Below are 21,398 nucleotides of genomic sequence, written 5' to 3' on the forward strand. Positions count from 1 at the left end.
AGAGGTTTTAAAAAGGGGGGTCTTACCCTATGAAGAGGTCCTAGCAAGGATGCCTCTTAGAGGGCACCCCGCCCACCAAGGCATGGCAAGCCGAAGTGGGAGCCACATAGAACCTGGCAGTGGCGAGGCAAGTGCCCGCTGACAGTTCTTTCCACAGAAAATCCAGAACTGAAGCAAACTGGCAGTTAGCTGGTTCTGTAATTTGAACTTATTAGAAGGAAACGCATGCAGGAGCATTTGTGCCATGTATGCGCCACCACGATCAGCACCCCCGAGGGGGGGGACTGGGTGACTCGGGGAGAAGTAGAGGAGACATTGCGCTATCAACAGAGGCAAAGAGGTCCTCTTCTTCCCTGTAAAATCTACCCAGATCAGTTCCAAGGGAGGGAGCCCTAGCACTTGAAACGGTCTCGATAACTTCAAGAGAAAGCCCTGTGAACCTCAGTTGGTACCCTACAGGGGCCAAGCATGAAAGGTTTCATAATTCGGGCCGGGGATGAATATGTCCCCCAAGCCTGAGAAAGAAGGTCCTACCTGTTCAGAATCGCCCAAGGCGAGCCGTCGAGGAGAGATATTAACTCCGAGAACCATATCCTGTTCAGCCAGCGCAGCGCCATTAATAGGAGGCAAGACCCTTGCTGGTGAACATTGCCAAGACTCCCGGAGCAGAGAAACCGGGAAAGAAACGCATACAGACGCATTCTGGGTCATGTATGTGTCTTAACGTCCAGACCCAAGGGGGCAGGGTGATTTCAGGGAGAAGTAGAGGAGACATTGCGCTATTCATAGAGGCGAAGAGGTCCTCTTCTGCCCTAAGATCTCACCCAAACTTGTTCCAAGTGGAAAAAGCCCGGCATTTAAAAAGGTCTCGATAACCTCAGGAGAGAGCCCTGTGTCCCTCAGTTGGTACCCTTAGGGGCCAAACATGAAAGATTCCACAATTTGGGGCAGGGATGAAATATTGCCCTGTGCCTGAGACAGAAGATCCTTCCTGTTCGGCATCGCCAAAGGCGAGCCGTCGAGGGAAGAGATTAGCTCCGAGCCCAAGTTCCAACCAGCTAACTGCCAGTTTGCTTCAGTTCTGGATTTTCTGTGGAAAGAACTGTCAGCGGGCACTTGCCTCGCCACTGCCAGGTTCTATGTGGCTCCCACCAAGCCCTGTTCGGCCAGCGCAGTGCTATCAGTAAGAGGCAAAAACCCTTGCTGGCGAATTCTGGGCAACTACTACCTTAGGGTGGAGTTCTTAACTCCCCCGTTGGTATTTTCTGTCTGGACCGTAAATCTGCTCCCATATACGGGCATCCAGGGATATAACTGACCTGAGTGGCAGGAGCTTGCCCTGGGCCCTAAGAAGAACCCAACATGTCAGAAATACAGCTGACAAGAACGTGGGTCTCCTTGATGATTTATGTAAGAGGCTACCGCTGCATTGTCCACCCGCACCAAGACATGGCAGCCTCAGGAGGAGGTATTTCAGGGCCAGAAATACAGCCATCAACCCGAGACAGTGACTGTGACAACCGAGCTGATGACCCTCCTATCCCCTTAAGCTGGACGACCACTTAAGGCCGCTACCCCACCCATCAGGGAGGCGTCTGACATTAGCAGCCTGCGACAACAAGACGCACCTAGAGTGGGACCAAAGGCAGAAAACCGGGGTCTGAACCACATAGAAAGGGAATGAAGCCTGAGGCACGTAACCCTATTTAGCCTAGGGGTTTTGGCCCTTGGAAGAATCCCCTGGCTTTTGGCCACAACAAAAACGGTCTCATGAGCAGAAGGTCCAGAGGGATCACTGTGGACGCATTCGCCCTGAGACCTGGAAATCATTGATACTGATAACAGTGCAACCTTGACCTAGCCTGACTTTGCTCAGGGTGATCTAAATGGACTCAATCCTAGCGGGAGACAGTTGTGCCCGCATTGAGATTGAACTCCATACGATGCCCCGATAGACAGTGTTCTGAGTGGGAGAGAGGACGCTTTTCTTGGCGTTGAGCCTCAACCCCAGAGAAACAGATGAGCTAAGACGATGTCCCTGTGCTGAACTGCCAGTTCCTGGAACTGCGCTAGGATCAGCCAGTCGTCTACATAATTCAGAATGCAGATGCCCCGGAGTCGCAAGGAGCCAGCGCTACATCATACATTGTGAATGTGCGGGTAAAAATGGCTAGGCTGAGTGAAAGAACCTGACCCTGGAAGACTTCGCCCCCAGAAGTGAACCTCAGGAACTTTCCATGTTGTGGCAGAACTTCTAAATGAAGTATAGAAGTGCGTCATAAGATCGATGGTGACCAGCCAAACGAGTTGTAGGGCTTGAGACACGACCATCTTGACAGGCATCATCTTGGACTTGAACACCCACGGGTAGTTCAAGCTTTAAGATCTAAGCCAGACGCCACCCCTCACCCTCCATGGGTAACGGGAAGTATTTAGAGTAATAACCTAACTCTCTCTCTGGAAGGGGAACACATACCGTGGCCCCTTTAACCAGGAGAATGAGTTTTTGTTTTTATAAAAAAAGAAATCCGGTTTACGGTAGTGAGAACACGCCGTTGAAACACAGAAAAACGGCGAGTGAATTAAATCCTGACGCCCTTATAAGACCCACAAAAAGAATATATCCGGCAGGAGTTTCCACGCTGCCATGATCTCTGAGATGGGTATTATATTTTAACACTTCCTGTTGAGGGGTTGTCGGGTGCTTCGCGTCCTGAATAAGATGCAGGAACAGCGAAAACACCCAATTTTGGTGGAAGCCTCTGCAACCCGAAACACCAAGAGGTGGCGGGAATGGGGGGCTTCGAGGGGGTACCGGGAGGGGTGAAGTGAAACACGCGCCCCGTTCCGAGGGGAGCTACCCCCTAATCTAGGTGCAAGACAATCAGGGTTTTCTCTTGGGTCTTGCTTCAGGGCGGCGAGACTGTCCCCAATCCCTGGGTGGAGGAGCACGACTCGCCACGCTTTGTTTTTGAGCCTCCCTTCAGTCAGGACCGAGGTGGGTCTGCGGCTTGCTCGTCAAGCGCAGAACCCACACTCAGGTCGCCCAGGGGGTCAGCCTGGTACGCCTGTAAAACAGCATAGTGTGCAGAGCAGCACCAGCCTGACCTGCTGCTTGATAAGCCCTTCCCACTAAAGTGGAGTTTGTCCTACAAGGCTTTGAGGGGAGAGAGGGTTTCTTAAGTGACGATGCCGAGCCCGGCGAGAGAGAGCCCGCAAGCGTCTCTTTGACCGGCGGCATCACTGAATACCGCCGTGCCTCAGCACCCACGACAGTCGAATATAATGACGTCGAGGGTATGTGAACACGGGAAGAAAAAAAAAAAAATATATATATATATTATTTTTTTAAATTTTTTTTAATTTGTTTTAGGGGTTCTCCATGAGCGAAAAAGCTCTTAATGGAGGTTTATCAAAGAAGGGAAGGAACCCATGAGGCGTTCCCTTTCTTAGACTGGAAGATAAAATCTATCCCCTAATTTGGAGCGTTTGGGGGTCTCTTTTTCACGTGGCCAGACCAATCTGGCAACCGCACGAGTAACAACATCAAGCAATTCCTCCGTAGATTTTTTATCGCGGACGGAAAGCTCGGAGGCGGGAAGAGAATAGCGATCCACCTCATGATCCGAGAAGCGTCGAGATCATGTGAAGAAGCAGCTGGGTTTGGGGAGAGAGTGAGAGAAAGGGATCAACCCGTCTCTTGCTCCATGCAAGAGCCCCACGAACAATCTTCTTTTCGAGAGTGCTGACTCCCGGAAGCAAGCGAGGCGAGCACGACGCACTCTGCCTGTTAAAGCAAATCGCAGTGCTCGCACCCGCCCTGTTGCAACGCGAGAGCAGCGTGCTCCCAAACAAACAGCAAAAACTGATGTGTGTCGTCTTCAGCTATAGAGCGAGAAGAGGGAAACACGCACCGTTTGCGGCTTTCAGTCATTCTCTCTTTTTTAGAAATATATATATATAATATTTTCTAAACAGAAGAGAAAAGAGAACAAAGAACAAAGTTCACTGCACACTGTTTAACTGATTCTAACTCCTAACAGAGGAAAGAAAGTTTTGACAGGGTGTGTGAAACACACAGAAACAGAATCGCTCTGAAAAAACAGTTTCTGACGACACCTGGTGACGTATCCATTTATAGCCTGGCCTCAGGTGCATCTAATGATTACATCAGCCGAGGCTATAAATTCCGGTCAATGTCCATTGACGTGTTCCACACATTATTCAGCTCGGCTCACAGCGAAAGCTGTTCCCCGTAGCGCTTAGCAGCGCAACATCGTAGTGAAGCCTTTTGTAAAGGGAACCAATAATTTCCCACTGAATAAAGGGTAGTAAAACTTTGCTTTCAGTCCAAGAGTTCAACCAGAGTTGCATGAACAAATGATACTGCTATTGCTGTTGCTAACTAAAACTAGCGGGTTGATGTCCCATGTCGCAAATCCAGTGATGCTGGTAGTGACGATTCTCTCTGACCAATCAGTGATCTGCAGGATTTTGATGTCACATTTAGTATCGGCTCGGCTCGCTTGGAACCTCGACCGAAGTGTTACTAAAAAAAGTACCAGTTACCAGGTACTATCCACAGTGGAAAACCCCCAAAGAGCAAGCAGAGTCGAGTCGAACTGTACCGTGCAATGGAAAAGCCCCCAAAGTTTCCAAATTCTTTGGAACTCCTTGATGACAGCAGGACTGATCTGATCTGTCGACGCTCTGCTCAAAGTTTATTTCCGTTGAGCAGACCGTCGACAGACTTTGCTTACATATTTGCAACTGTACTTGTAACTATATTTCATACTTGCAATTATATTTGTGACCTGCTCCATCAAATTGAGCCACTTTGTCCCAGAAACACATTTTGAGTTTTATGCACTAAAGTAAAATGAAAAGCATGTAGAAAATGGCGGAGGCTATTTACTACAAATAGAAAATATTTGCACTTAGGACAAATAGTGATAAATGCTATTTACATTAAATGTAAAGAGCGACCATAAGCGTCTTCTTTGCGTAAAGTATGTTAGATGGCAAATAGTGTCCGATACTATTTACATTTAAATACTTACATACAGAATAGGGGCATCACTGCAGTCCCACAAAGAACCTACACCTACCCCTATACCTAACCATAAACTTACCTTACAAAAATTAACCAGGGTTATTATTATATGTAGTATTAATGAAATATTTAGAGTGGAGACAGGAAACAGGATGGGAAAAAGTGGGACAAAAGCCAGAACCCAGGTCCTCCGCACATAAAGAGCACATCCACACTGTCTTTACACCCCAAGCCACTGCAGCTACATTTTATGGTACAGTTTGTCTTCAATTTCTGTTTCCACCTGACTATTTGAGTGCAAATAGCTGCACTGTGTGGCAGGTACTATTTACACCTAGCAAATAGTCACTCCATTAAATAATTATATCAGTCAATATTTATATGATAATATCTCAACAGTGGTTTGAAGTTTTAACATAATAAATACATGGTAAGAAATATGGCACTAGTATAAAATTCTAAATATGATTCTGGATCAAAGTGACTCAAAATTATGGAGCAGGTCACTTTAATTTGATACTTAGTTAAAATCCACAGAAAGTCACTGATTGAGCTCAGAGTATGTCAGTATATTATGTGTTAGTGGAACTATGCCTGATTTATCCTGTGTTGTTTTTGCAGATCAAGATGTGTGTAAGCTCTACTGCTTCGCTGAAGGGTATGACTTCTTTTTTGCCCTCTCCAGTAAAGTCAGGGATGGGACGCTGTGCACACAGGACAGCTCTAATGTCTGCATTGACGGCACTTGTGAGGTGAGATACACATCACACATACCCGTTGGCTACACATTTTTTATTATGACACAATACAAATACTGTATAACCTGTTGGTCTTTAATTTGTCATTGTATTTACTGTAAGTTACAAAATATTCTCTATGCAAGTTTGCAAATGCAAATGCTTTTAGCTACACACATTTTATTTTCTCTTTATAATTATTAACGCAAGTATGCAATTGTCACGTTCCCCTGTTGTCTGCCCTGTGTTCTGTGTCTCACCAGTCTATTGTTTAGAAACTACATTTCCCACAATCCACCTGCCGTCATCACTGCCATTTTGTGTCATTGTTCACACCTGTTTATCATTTGTAATCATCCTGTCCTTGTGTATTTATACCCTGGTTCTTTGTTCTGTCTTTGTCAATTGTTGAATGTTGTTGTTAGCCTGGTGTGTGTGTTCCCTGCCCGAGTTTTCAGTTTTTGTTTTCATCGTGTTCCTAGTTTTATGTTTATTTCCCCATTGAGGGTTTTCCTTTGTGTTTTATTGATTTGACTGTTTTAATAAAGTGAGCTTACATTTAGATCCGCTCTTCTCGTCTGCTTCGCTGCCTCATTCGTAACAGAACGATTGACCACCACATGGATGTAGCAGCTTGCTCAGCGAATTTCCGGCTCCTTTGCCTCAGGCAGGAGGACCGCCCTTTAGAGGACCACGTCCAAGATTTTCTGGAGCTGGCACGCATCTCTGACTTCCCCGGCATTCTTCCGGGGTAACTTACACGAGTCTCTGAGGGAACTGTTGCCGCCGGCGAATGGTTGCTGGACACTCCTCAGTTTCGTGGAGGAGACCTTGCGAGTCAGCGGATCGCCGCTCACTGTGGACGTACGGGAGGATGATGCTGCCACTCCTCCCACAGTGTTGGTACTCCATTCGCCCGTGGTTCGTCCCTTCACGCCTGTCCCGGTCTGCGAGCCAGAGCCCTCGTCTGCTCCGGTCAGCGAGCCAGAGCCAGAGCCTGCCCCGGTCTGCGAGCCAGAGTCCTCGTCAGCTACGGTCAGCGAGCCAGAGCCCTAGCCTGCCCCGGTCTGCGAGCCAGAGCCCTCTAAGCCACGGTCAGCGAGCCAGAGCCCTCGTCAGCCACGGTCAGCGAGCCAGAGCCCTCGTCAGCCACGGTCAGCGAGCCAGAGCCCTCGTCAGCCACGGTCAGCGAGCCAGCGCCTGTAGCCTCGACCGTCCCTGAGCCAGCGCCTGTAGCCTCGACCTACGGCTCCGCCTCCCGAGCCTCCTACGGCTCTGCTCCCAGAGACTCCAGAGCTTCTTACGGCTCTGCCTCCCGAGGCTCCTACGGCTCCACCTCCCGGGCTCTCTAGGACTCTGCTCCTCAAGTCTCTTGAGCCACCCAGGGCTCCACCTCCAGAGCCTCCTACGGCTCTACTCCCAAAGACTCCAGAGCCTTCTAGAGCTCCGCCCCTCGAGCCTCCTACGGCTCCGCCTCCCGAGCCTCCTACGGCTCTGCTCCCAGAGACTCCAGAGCTTCCGACGGCGCCGCCTCCCGAGCCTCCTATGGCTCCACCTCCCGGGCTCTCTAGGACTCCAATCCTCAAGTCTCTCGAGCCACCCAGGGCTCCGCCCCCAGAGCCTCCTATGGCTCCGCCTCCAGAGCCTCCTACGGCTCTACTCCCAAAGACTCCAGAGCCTTCTAGAGCTCTGCCCTTCGAGCCTCCTACTGGCTCCGCCTCCGGAGCCTCCTACAGCTCTGCCCCCAGGGACTCCAGAGACTGCCAGGTCTTTGCCTCTGAAACCTCTTACGGTGCCACCTTCCTCAGCTCTGCCTCCTGAGCCTTCCTTGGCTCCGCCTCCTGAGCTTCCAGAGCCTCCCTCAGCATCGTCTCCAGAGCCCCTCTCAGCTCCGCCCCCGGCCCCTGTACTGTGGCCTCCTCCCAGGCCTCCTGACCCGGCCCCTGTCCTGTGGCCTCCTCCCAGGCCTCCTGACCCGGCCCCTATCCTGTGGCCTCCTCCCAGGTCCCCTGACCCAGTCCCTGTCCTGTGGCCTCCTCCCAGGTCCCATGACCCAGTCCCTGTCCTGTGGCCTCCTCCCAGGCCTCCAGACCCGGCCCCTGTCCTGTGGCCTCCTCCCAGGGCCCCTGACACAGTCCCTGTCCTGTGGCCTCCTCCCAGGCCTCCTGACCCGGTCCCTGTCCTGTGGCCTCTTCCCAGGCCCCCTGAACCAGTCCCTGTCCTGTGGCCAGCTCCCAGGCCTCCTGAACCGGTCCCTGCCCTGTGGCCAGCTCCCAGGCCCCCTGAACCAGTCCCTGCCCTGTGGCCAGCTCCCAGGCCTCCTGAACCGGTCCCTGCCCTGTGGCCAGCTCCCAGGCCTCCTGAACCTGTCCTTGCCCTTTGTGCCCCCCAGGACTTCCTGCCTGCCTTCTGTGCCCCCTTGGACTTCCTGCCTGCCCTCTGTGCCCCCTTGGACTTCCTGTTTGCCCCTTGTGCTCCCTTGGTCTGTCTGTTTGCCCCCCTTCTCTCCTTGGATGATTTTTTTTATTTTTTTTTTCTTTGAGTATTCCCTTTTTTTGGAGGAGCGTCTGGAAGCCGCTCCTTTGAGGGGGGGGCTATGTCACGTTCCCCTGTTGTCTGCCCTGTGTTCTGTGTCTCACCAGTCTATTGTTTAGAACTACATTTCCCACAATCCACCTGCCGTCATCACTGCCATTTTGTGTCATTGTTCACACCTGTTTATCATTTGTAATCATCCTGTCCTTGTGTATTTATACCCTGGTTCTTTGTTCTGTCTTTGTCAATCGTTGAATGTTGTTGTTAGCCTGGTGTGTGTGTTCCCTGCCCGAGTTTTCAGTTTTTGTTTTCATCGTGTTCCTAGTTTTATGTTTATTTCCCCATTGAGGGTTTTCCTTTGTGTTTTATTGATTTGACTGTTTTAATAAAGTGAGCTTGCATTTAGATCCGCTCTCCTCGTCTGCTTCGCTGCCTCATTCGTAACAGCAATGCATTTTCAGTATCAGCACTTGCAAAACATTGCCCAAGTATTCACGTCTGCAGAGACTATGTTTCCTAAAGCTAGAAACAAACTTTACACAAACAAAGATGCACACTTTAGGCAAAATACAGACTTGCAAGTAACTGAGTAATGTGATCAATATCCCTCATAAGCAGCAGAACTGTTGAGTTACAAAATATTCTTTACAGATACAGTACATGTTGTGTTCTCTATTGAGGGGCTTCTTCAGAGTTTAATCCATGACTACATTTAATAAAAGTGTCTCTCAGCACTTGTTTAGTTGCTGCTGGGTTTTTTTTTTTGGTAATGCTCTACTGACACAGTTTCTATGTTATCAACAGAGCCACGGGTTACAAGCTTTTGAAGAAAGTGCACTCTATAGCATGCTGTGAATTCTCACAGTAGTTGGTTTTATGGTTTTTACTGCCATGGAAATCCCCGTTGAGAGGCGGAGAAGGCCAAATGTCTTTCAATTCAATGTTTCAACTCAGAGACGCAGTAAGAAAGAACCAATCAGAACGCAGCTTTTGCTTCAGAGTGCTCAAGAAAAAGTCTCTCCTTAGAGAATTTCTTCCAGGACAATCATAATTTTGTATTACTTGGATGTTTGCTGTGAGAGAACCAGCTACAATTCGGTTTTAAATTCATTTTACTCCAACTTGTGCATTTCACTGACAGCATGTCAAATCTGTTTTATATTGTAAGCAAGACATTGTTTTAGGATGAATTGGTGATAAATTGCAGTGGACCAGAGCAAATATGCTACAGTGGATTTAGTTTATATAAGCAATAATGATGAATCATGCAAGTGATTAGTGAGTTCATGTTTTATATTATACACGAATCGATGACATAAGTTGTTTGCACTGTTCTGAAAATATTACAAAAGTTTAGTTGATGCATACCATGTCCATGGACTTTTTTGTGTGTCAGCTTTAAGATTTTAGGTTCAAATGTAACTGAATGTAATGTTTATCCAAAATCGTGTGTCATAGGTCCTGTAACCATTTATTTTAAGTTCTTCTCTATTTTTAAATCGCTTTTTACCTTCACTTGGTCATTTTACAGTAAATGGTCCTGCAAAGTATTTCTTCTTCTTAAAAGTACAAATGTTCCATTTAGTCTCTCATTTATGAGGTCATAAAAGCTGAATGCATAATAATTCTTAAAGAATTAGCACAATGCTGTTTTTAATAGTTTGTGATGGCATGTCACACCACAGGACATGTCAACTTCCCAAAAGTATTTCATGTCCACTACCCATTTATTTTCTGAATATTTCACTGATAATAAGCTTCACTAAGTGTTTCTTTCATGAGATTATCTTTGCTGCATTTTGTGCCTCTTCATTAATACAAAATGTTTTATTTTTGAGTGCATGCCTGATGCAGCTAGTGTCTCAACATCAGCTAAACCCATTGTGACAGCTTACACTGGACTGTCATGACTGTTAAAAGATGACATTACATTGCTGTATTTCTGTAACTATGCTGGTTGAGAGGTCCTGATCTGTGTTTTCCAGAGGGTGGGCTGTGACAGGGTGCTGGGTTCCACTGCTGTGCTGGATATGTGTGGTGTCTGCAAAGGCGATAACTCCACTTGCAAGATCTACAAAGGACAATACACCAAACAACATTATATGAGCCGTGCGTGTCTGTCTTTACCTTTTAACAGCCACTCACATACCATGCAAATAGAGCTCATCATGTGACTTGTTAAGATACTGAACCAAACTTAACACCATGTATGAACCACCTGTAACCACAATGAGTGACAGGGCATACTTTTGACTGTGTGGTTCCTATTTCTGCACCATAATTCGGCATGTGAATATGGGACACAACAATTTTAAGCGCATCATTACTGGTCTGGGGTTGTTAGGGTGGTTGTTGATGGTCGGTAGGGGTGGGCAGTACCCTCAAGCATTTTTATGCTTCAATATGGGACGTTTCATCATCATCATGAATACGGAACCTCTTCATTTCATTTTCAATACGGGACAGTGGGCAACCCTACTTCACATTAGTCCAAAATCCTTCTCCTGGCTAGGACGCGGTATAGCGATTGATTCTAAAGTTAGCATGTTGCTAAATTCATTATTCTACTCTTTTACAAAGCACTAACAGCATTTAGCAAAAAAGAAATATTGAGTAAAATGAAACACTTTCAATTAGAGATACAAATTTGCAAAGATACTTTTCAGTTCTGAAACAAATTGACTTTATATTGTTATCTAAATGTATCTTGGCTCAGTCTTGATTGGAAATTTAGCAGAACTGTCACAAAGCATTGGAGGATTGGCTTATCCATGAAAAATATGTGATGTCATGTTGCCTCAATTTTTGGTCTAGAACAGCAATTCTCAACCAGGGGCCCAATGTGCATTCAGATTGATCTCACAGTAAAACAGTGAGATTGACTTGTTTTAGCTAATTGTTCTACCTGACATCAGTGCAGAAAAATTTAATATTAAAGGAAAAAATGCTACCTCCAAATCACACTCGTCACTGATTATGCAAATATGACTTCCTTGTTTCAATGCGCAATCCGAACCTGGGTCTCCCACTTGCGCTTTCTGTTGCACCACAAGGGAAGGTAAACACGCTGGAGCCGGATTAAAATATGTCTGATAGGAGATGTTGCTTTTCAGTGAGTTGGAATAATGTGGATGATCCTAGGTTACTGAAACTCAACAGACTTCAGCATACTTCTGAGGTGAGCCTCAAAATTATTTAAAATGATTTACCTCAATTAGTTAATAAGCAATCAATCCAAAATGCAAAAATCAAGTTATATAATATGTAAACTGACACCATATTTCTTATTTTAATTACACAACTCCCTTCAGCAACTGTTTAATTGAACATATCGTTTTTGAAACTTGTGCAATCACAAAATTAGATTTAATTGAGTGTAATCATTTTAATGTATTGACATTTGCAGTTTCGGTTAATAAAGTTTGAAAGCAAGCAGCTTTTGAATATTTTCTTGGACAATTGGGGGCCTTGGACCCTGAAACTTAGAAAAGATTGAAAACCACTGGTCTAGAATGAGATATGAGAAGGTAGCAGAAATTTAGTACATACAATTTTTGATGGCATTCGAAATGTTTCGTAAACCTTAGAATTAAACCTGAATAAACTGGCTTTGATTAAAGGAATATTCCGGGTTCAATACAGGTTCAGCTAAATCAACAGCATTTGTGGCATAATAATGATTACCACAAAAATAACATTTGACTTGTCCCTCCTTTTGTGGCACTTGCAATGGTAGTGAATGGGGACAATAGGTTAAAATACTCAGTTTCTTAAGTATAGCCACAAGACGTAAACAATACACGATTTCAGTGTTATAAATTCACTTACTAACCTTTTCTGTGTAAATGTATAGCCAATTTGACAATGTAATGTCAACAAACCCTAAAATGACTGTATAAATGGCAATTTAACCAACTTTACAGCTCAAATAATATATGAGTTTTAACAGAAGAATTCATGTAAGTGCTTTTATAAATTTATAAGCTTCACATTTCTGCTTTTAAACCCTCCAGTAATTGGCCACATTCACTTCCAATGTACAATAAATGCCTCACTGTAACCCCTATTTTTATTTTTATTTTTTTAAAGAAATGGAGGGACAAGTCTACATTAATGTGTGTGGTAATCCATATTATTTCCACAAATGCTGTAGATTGAGCTTAACTTGTATTGAACATGGAATATTCCTTAAAGGTGCCAGCTAAGGAATTAAACTGTGAATTAAAATTGTAAATATATAAAAATGTATCTGTAGTTGAACAGCTTACTTTCACCTGTCTCTTGTGTAGAGTATTATCGGGTGGTCACCATTCCAGCTGGAGCACGAAGTATTCGTGTGGTGGAGCTCAACTCTTCCAGTTCCTACCTGGCCTTGAGGAGTCTGCAGAGGAAGTACTTCCTTAATGGCCGCTGGACAGTGGATTGGCCTGGGCGACACTCCATTGCCGGTGCTGTGTTTGACTACAAGAGGCCCTACAATCGTCCAGAGAGTCTTTTCTCCACTGGACCCACAATTGACACTCTGGTGGTTGAGGTACACTCAAATCATTGGCTTGAAAGACTACAGTTGCCTTTAATGTCTGGTTGGATCTTACAATTCAGAGCACACTTTGAAACATGCAGTTGAAATGATAAACACTTTTGTGTGACTATGGTGTAGGGGTTAGTGCACATGCTCTAGACATGTTGAGCCATGGTGCTCATGTGAAAAGTATTAAGTCCAAAACTATAAACCCATCTTGTGCTTTTATGACAAATTATCGTGATTTATGTGTTGCTTGCAAAGTTGCTACTTCTATCAGTTCTGTCAATGGAGAAAGATGCTTTTTAGGTCCAGATGATGTAGTCACAGCATCTACCAGCAGGACTAACTGATACCTTGTCTTTGCAAATGAAAAAGAGGGCAAAAGAAAAAAAGCACATTTATGCTCACAATCACATCAGGCATAAACATATCCAACACATTTCATTTGATTGAATTGTCCAATCAAAGTGTTTCCTTTGTTTACTTGTTCTCTCGTGCTCTGATGTCTTTCTATCATGTAGAGATAAATTATTCTTGCTGCTCTACAAAACATAATTATGTTCTAAAAGGGTCAGCAATTGATCATTTTTTATGAAGTGAAATGTTCTGATTGTGAGCAGTATCATGAATGTGTGCAGCATGTGATGAGCATTTTGATGTGAAACAAAAGAGTCAGTTTAACTTTTGTGGCTCTGAGTCCATGAGAATGAGAAGATCTCTGCCCGTATTACCATTTTCACTAGCAGTATAAAGTACCAAATCACGTTCATGAACGTTGAAGTTGCAGTCTGTAACTTTTGCTTGTGTCATCTTGGACTAACAGTGACACCTAGTGGTGTGGATGCAGCATAATTCAAAATCAATAGTTTTCAGTTTCAGATGCCATTGTAGAAATTCACTATTCACAATCAGACATGATTAATTTAATCCAAGAGTGAAATTGTCCAATAACACGGTTACTGAGATTAAGCGAGTAGTTTTCAGCTGGTCATGTGATTCTAAAATGGCAGCCCCCTCGAGGACACCTCTGCCCCATTTAGAATAAAACAGCTTTTATAAGGTTACTGATATGACTAGAGTCCTCATGTCATGTGAGCGCTCATGATTTTATACATATGTTTCAAAATTACAATTCATTTCTTTAGGAGTAAATCTTTTTTAATTGGCGAAAAAATTACTGAGTGCACCTTTAACTACAGACTGTTTGCTATTACATAAAGACGGGAAAACCCACAACTTTCTGTTTCAAAATTAAATGCATTAACAGAGGAAAGAAAACTGCTGCTGTCAAGTGATTTCATTGGGTAATTAATAAAGAACATTTTTGCAATGTATTATGTGCTTGATGATATTCATTAGATCTTTGTTTTTTCTCTTGCTCAGGTTCTTCTGCAGGGCTGGAATCCAGGCATTCAGTGGGAGTATACTCTGGCCAAGGAAGATACAGAGAGGCGAAACCAACCAAAACACAGCTACACCTGGGCCATCATTCGAGCTCCATGCTCAGCCACCTGTGCAGGAGGTATTGAATGCTGGTCGTAATTCAGTCTGCTCATAATGCTCTGTAAATCAGTCAATAGCTGGAAAAACATTTCTGTGAAACATTTTTTAGAAAGTAACTTAAAAGTAAAATAATTAGTAATGTGATTACTTTTCAAGGAAGTAATCAGTAAAGTAAGCTAATTACAATTTTAAGTAATGCAATTACAAGCAATAAGTAATTTTAGTGGATAACTTTTTATGGGTAATTTACTCAACCCTGGTAATAAATTTACTGTACGAGGACATGTACGCAAAAAACATTCGGAAACAAAATTTAATCAGATCCATTCTTTTCATTTATCGCCACATGAAGAGGGATGGTTCATTTTTTTCTCCACACAAGACTATTAACAAATGACCATACGGGACACGAATCACCCGACCTGGGAGGAGGGTATCCCCCTCAAGTGTTTCGGCACTTAAATATGTGCCAAAATGCAAGACCAGTGTGAATCTCATCAATGAAATTACTGCCGAAAATGTTTATTGAATATGTGTTTTTGATTACATTTCAATAACGAATACGAGATGAAGAATATGCATCCTGACGATAATTAAAGGATTTTGATTAAAGCAATGGTTCTCAAACTTTTTAAACTGCGGCACCCCTTTATAGTGTCACCCCCCAACCACAGCCCAACCACAGAAAAAAAAAAAAAATGAAAAAAAATATACAACTGAAAACACTTCTTAATTGAATAGGATTCATATTGATAGAAATATTAACAAATTGAATTAAAATTATGTAGCCATCAAGAGTTTCTGCAAAACAATGCTCCAAGTTTTTCAAGTAATTATTCAAGAGTTGTAATAAAATTGAGAACAGTGTTTACTTTTTTTTTTTTTTTAGGAAGAGCAGCAATTAATCACTTAAAAACTGTGTTATAGAAACATTCAAAAAATAATTCAATGGTCATACAGTCAGAGTTTGACTGAAAAGAAGACCTGTTATTGACATTTTTTGGGCTTAAAGCTTCTGAACTTATCCAGCCAAGGACGGCGAGTGCTTTTCTCTTATTCGTTTTTATATTGTTGTTTGATTAATATGAACGATAGGCTTATAACAGCTGCTGCATTAATATCGTATCAAGACGTTGCAGATATTTGTCCCGTATGTTAACACTCCCATAATACATTAACGTCTGTGTTTACATTCACATTGCGTCAATATGTGCATTTTAATGTGCACAGCTGCATTCACCACGAGAAACAAGTGAACTACAGAGAGCACGTGCACATACGCATGTGAGCATTTAAAAAGCTTCCAGCTGTAGACAAACAGTACGCGGGTATGGAATTGAGTCAGTACAGCTGGTACTTTTAACTGTTGGCTATTTAAATATTAAACTGAGCAGAAATTATACTGCATCCCTTGCCAATCCTGGCGGCACCCTGTTTGGGAACCACTGGATTAAAGCATACTGTTGACAAAAATATGACAAGAAATAATCAACTCTGAAAGATATTACCAATGCTCTAACAATGTTTTTTGAAGATGAAAAATCTTGTTAACTATTGATGATTCAAATGATCCAGAAAAATATATGGTTTTGGAAATTTCCCCGCTTGAGCTGTGGGAGCTGAAAGACCTGAACTGAAGTACTCTACTAGTGAGTTAATAACCGTACTCAAATGCATCCTGTATATAGGCAATCCATAATTTAGATATAATATTATAATTTTCATCTGCACAGACAGTGAAGCGAACACACAGGTGAACTAGAATGTGCTAGTCAGAATGCATGAAAGTGCTTCTGGTTTAAGCCCCTCTCACATCCAGTTATTTCAGCTACAGTTAGTTTTGCATTTGCAACAAATACAAAAACAGTTACAGATAATGTCTTCACTGCATTCTGTTACACTATTACAGGAGTTCCCCCTCAGGTGAGCCACTAAGCTCAGGTCTGTTTCCATCCTTAGTGCTGACATAGGCCGTCCCCTCCTCCCCTTTCACATAAGGCCTGAAATTACCGCTCTGTAATGGTTTTCAGAGAGCCTTGGGTGCGAGGCACCGAAAGGTGAACAATACCTGCTTTAGGATGTCCTTTAACTCAGAGGTCAAATGCCCTCCGGTCCAACTCTGGAAAGCTACTACTTCAGCCGAAATAACTTGGGCTTTCCAGCACAGTAGTGTTTATCAATGATGTCAACGGACAAAGAGGACATTTATCTGACCATTGCGTTCATGTCTACTCAAATTCATTGGTCAAGGCAATGTGGATATGTTTTGGTTTATATACATACAGTATAACCTATGTTAGCACAGCCTGATAGTCTTAAGGACATTTCATTAAGGAGACACTTTGTTGCATTGATACAATATTTTGTGTTTGTTCCTTAGGTCAGATGGTCACTAAATCAGCATGTTACAAGGATTTAAGGGTTCAGGTGAATTCATCTTACTGTAACTCACGCTCTCGGCCCTCCAATGGTGCGGTGTCCTGCAATACACAGCCTTGTCCCCCAAGGTAATTTAAACCTTCTCTGATTTCACTCACAAGGGCTGCAAATTTCAGAGGTATCTTAGGAAATTACCCCACAAAATACTTTATAATTTACTTTATTTTTTAGAGTAGACTGGTATTTCATAATATACCACAGTTAGTTCCAGTCCTCGAATCTGATTGGACGAGAGATGTTCCATGAGCAGTGATGGTGTGACATCATCAGCACTCAGACGCTTCACTGTGTGTATCACTCCGCTTGTGTTCACGCTGTTCTAAACTAAAGTGTATTTGTTAGGAGTCACTGGCTTTATTTTTGAAATCACATATGTTAGCCAGCAGGTGGTGACAAAAGATGTTTTTTGTGTGTAATATGAGCCAGATGATGACGTAAAGTGAATCCGTTAGTCATTGTTTACATAGAACTGCGCTCCGTGATCGCTGTATTACTAATAAATTACCAAAGCTAGGAAATAGCTTTAAACGGCTTTAAACGGACAACTTCAGGATTAAGGCTCATGCTGAGAGACACAACAGACTGATTTATTACAGAACTCAAGTGCTTACCTTTTATCGGAGTTTCCACATTGGATACACACTGTTTAAATGGCGGAGGACATCTCTGTTTCTATAGTGAATGACTCGCACAACGGCTACCGCGGAATAATTGGGTGTCTATCTAAAAGCTTACAGCATATCTGATTGGGTGTATCTGATTGGGTGTGGCAACAGGTGCACATGCTCCATCTCTCTCTCTCTCTCTCTCTCTCTCTTTCTCTCTCTCTCTCTCACAAACACACACACACACACACACACATCCAGCCGGCTATCCTTGTTTATCCAATAACTTGTTAGAAACAGCACAAGCCGTGATACTATTTCTGAAGTGAATTTTTTGAATTACTAATGGAAGCTTGGATGCATCATTTACCAGCAACAGCAGATTCTGATTCGTCACGTAAGAAAGTAGTTCATGCACAAATGCGTTTTTATGACTAATTCCTAATTTTTTTAAATGTACTTTTTCATTGAACTGTTGTATATAAGCAATATCACACTCACAATCGTGCTATATGGCCCAACATCAGCACTGCTTTAATTACCTACGGCACACGGCCTGCAGCCTCGAGCCTGCGGCCGAATTACAGCAGTGCTGCTGTAGGGCCATATCGTACTCTTGCTTGTGTGATATTGCTTTATTATTATATAGTGTTGTAAATATGAGTTTAGTTATTTATTTTGTTATATATTTTTTTTTTTTGTACAACATGTGAAAATTTTTATTTATTATCTGTATTTGCAAAGGCAATCATCAAATTTACTATTGCTCATGCCATACTAGACCAGCTTAAACAGGTTTTAAGATGTTTGTTTTCATCAGGGTTGTTACATTGCATTTATAATCTATTTGGATTGCATTGTCATATCAGGGCAGCCCAATGCTGTTAAAGATATTTATGTGTCGGATTTTTGAATGGCAATTTTCACTCCTGTCCCTCAAAATGCTGGAAAACTGGTTGCTGCTGGAAGAGGTATGTACCATGGTTAAGGATGGGCAAGGAGGAGGCGAGAACCGGCTTGACGATATAAATAATAGTTTTAATGTTAAACTTAAAAGACAACATAAACACACACATGACGGACATGCCCATAATTCTCTCTCTCTCGAACCATCGTCACCGGCCACCTTTATCCCTCGCGCGTCTCATCAGGCTGATTGGGGACCGGACGCGCGATATTCCGACCGGCCCCGCCCCCCTCCGCTCCACACTCCTCCCGGCGTTATCTCAGGCCGGGGGGCCACCGACATGACGTACATCCACCCCTATCCCTGGGGCGGGGTGTATCTTGCGTCCCGTGTGGTCATCTCCGCCTTCCTCGCCCTGGGAGGAGACAGGAGGGGAAGACAACAACAACGAAGAAAACAAAATAGGCGAGGGAAAAGGCCAACACGGTGCGAAAGAGAGAGAGAGGAGAGAGAGAAAAAGCTCACTCACCGGTTCTCTGATGTACCGTCGCGTGGTCCTCGAACACTCCTCCACACTCAGGCGGATGACAGCTGCTCCAACCCCGGGTGAACCGGAGTCAAACCTCCGACCCACAGCGAGCAGAACGCCCCTCCGCTTTTCTGGCAGCAAATGGGGACACTCCTCCGCCCCTGGCAGCGGCCCTACCGCTCCGGGCGGTTGGGGAGTTTCTTCCCTCCTCCCCTCGCGGACAGCAGTCTCCCTCGACCCCTCCGTGTCTCTGGGGAAGGCAGGGCACTCCTCTGCCCCCAGCAGCGGCTCCCTCGCTCCAGGCGGTCGGGGTATCCAGTTCCCACTTGCCCCGCGGACGGCGGCCGTTCCCCGTATCCGGGCGGTCGGTCTACTCCATCACCCGGCAGATGGCAGCAGTGCTCCCCTGGGAGGACGGCAGTGTCGAGGACTCTGCAACGGGCATCCCTCCTCCTTCCCGGGCTTTCGGCACAAATGTAACACTGTTAAGGATGGGCTAGGAGGAGGCGAGAACCGGCTTGACGATATAAATAATAGTTTTAATGATAAACTTAAAAGACAACATAAACACACACATGACGGACATGCCCGTAATTCTCTCTCTCTCGATTCATAGTCACCGGCCGCCTTTATCCCCTGTGGTCTGTGTGGGTCCTAAAGCTCCAGTATAGTGACGTGGACACTATACTGTAAAAAGGCACCATCTTTTGGATGAGATATTAAACTGAGGTTCTGACTCTGTGGTCATTAAAAATCCTAGAGCACTTCTTAAAAAGAGTAGGGGTGTACTTCAGTGTCCTGGCCAAATTCCCCCCATTAGCACTTATCTATCATGGCTTCCTAATAATCCCCATCCATTAATTGGCTGTATCACGCTACTCTCGCCTCTCCACCAATAACTGGAGTGTGGTGAGTGTACTGGAGCACTATGGCTGCCATCGCATCATCCAGGTGGATGCTGCACACTAGTGGTGATTGAGAAGAGTCCCTCTATCCAATGTAAAATGCTTTGAGTGCCTAGAAAAGCGCTATATAAATGTAAGGAATTATTATAATAACATTTTGTTAGAGCTGTCTAGTTAGGGACTCCTGGGCAGAATGATCCATTGCTTGCCTTCTCCAATGCATCTTGCAAGTCTGCAGATAGTAAATCGCAGTAAGATCTGACTGCTTGGAAAGGTAGACACAGGCATATAGCATGACCCTCACGACAGGACTGCCAAAATGGTCACCAGCTCCCAGGCCTGGTTAAGTGTATCCCTGAGCCGTCCAGCAGAGTGGTATCTTTACAGCCGGTGGCTCACTTAACTGCAGTGTATTTCCTCCATACTGGTTCTCTGAGAGACTGCTAATGACTCATCACCCAATGCAGTTTCTCTTAGAGCTGCTCTTAAAGTATTAAAGTATCTGAAACTTCCTTAATCCTGCTTGATACTGCGTTGACTGTTTCCCAAGAGTAGCTGTGTTTTGCTTGACACTCAGGTAGGACCTCTCTCTTGTTTTCACACTCTTTTTCTGTTTCTCTGTCATTCTCACATATCTTCAGTTGGAGAGGCAGATCACAAACTGTAATCCGGCAAAGTATATATATCTGTGTGCTGTCATTAGCACACTAAACACAGCTGGCCTTACTGGTGGGATATTGCTGAGTTACTTATCCATTGTCCATGCCTAATCCTTTACAAACACAAGACCTCAGCACCTCTAAAAAAATCATATTATTACTTATTTAACATTAAATACATTTAGTTGTATTATTAATTATTATAGATTATTATTCAAATAAATATAACAATATTATTTGTTGTATAAATTATTTTATTCATTTTACCCCTCATACATAAAATTCTGCTAAAAGTACTTCCCAGGTGAAAGTCATGGTAAAGTCATGGTAAAAAAAAAAAAAAAAGAAACATTTAATACAAAATTAACCTAAAACCAACCTAAAAAGACTGAAATTACTGATGATTAGAGCTTGTCTAATTTCTTTGCAATTTCTGCACCAAAAATAATGATTTTTCCAACACTCCCCCAATGTTCAATTGGTCAGACAAACCTATAGGTTGGTCAGGATGCTCAAACAAGTAAAAAAAAAAGTTATCTTTTGAAAGAATCACAGGTCACAGTGTTTACACTTTTCAGAGAATAATTTTGTACAACACTTACTCAGAGTTGATACCAGTGCTTGACATTAGCACACGCCCATCCACCAAATGCGGGTAGAAATCGGCAGTGACGGGTAACTGTGTCACTCTTACTAGCCACTTTGATGGGTGGCTGCAGTCGAAGCAAATTTAATCATATTCATCTCAAGCTCACTGCTTTATAAGCTTTAAATATGTCGCTCATAACTTGCATGTGTATCTGTGTGGGCCAAATTAATCAAACCACGTAGCGCACATCAGCATGCTCCAGATATAAGATCATCAGAGCTCTGAGACAGCACAGAGCAAAACTTGTGTGATTCCGTGGGGCTTCACTCGATATATTGAAATCATTAGGCATGTTTGCTGCTGAACTCATATCATTCATGTTCAAATAAAATTTCCAAACCAATGCATGCAG

General features: G+C 43.9%; 1 protein-coding gene across 1 annotated transcript in view; it reads left to right on the plus strand.

Moving 5' to 3' along the window:
- Positions 1-21,398, plus strand: part of LOC127658412 (A disintegrin and metalloproteinase with thrombospondin motifs 16-like) — a 106,338-nt gene that overhangs the window by 60,153 nt on the left and 24,787 nt on the right. Inside the window, exons 14-18 of the mRNA XM_052147687.1 lie at positions 5,675-5,805; positions 10,311-10,434; positions 12,615-12,859; positions 14,234-14,372; positions 16,734-16,860. Coding sequence (XP_052003647.1) covers positions 5,675-5,805; positions 10,311-10,434; positions 12,615-12,859; positions 14,234-14,372; positions 16,734-16,860 — 766 coding nt within the window. The remainder of the gene's footprint in view (positions 1-5,674; positions 5,806-10,310; positions 10,435-12,614; positions 12,860-14,233; positions 14,373-16,733; positions 16,861-21,398) is intronic.

This window comes from Xyrauchen texanus, chromosome 17 (genome assembly GCF_025860055.1).
Source record: "Xyrauchen texanus isolate HMW12.3.18 chromosome 17, RBS_HiC_50CHRs, whole genome shotgun sequence".
Classification (NCBI taxonomy): domain Eukaryota; kingdom Metazoa; phylum Chordata; class Actinopteri; order Cypriniformes; family Catostomidae; genus Xyrauchen; species Xyrauchen texanus.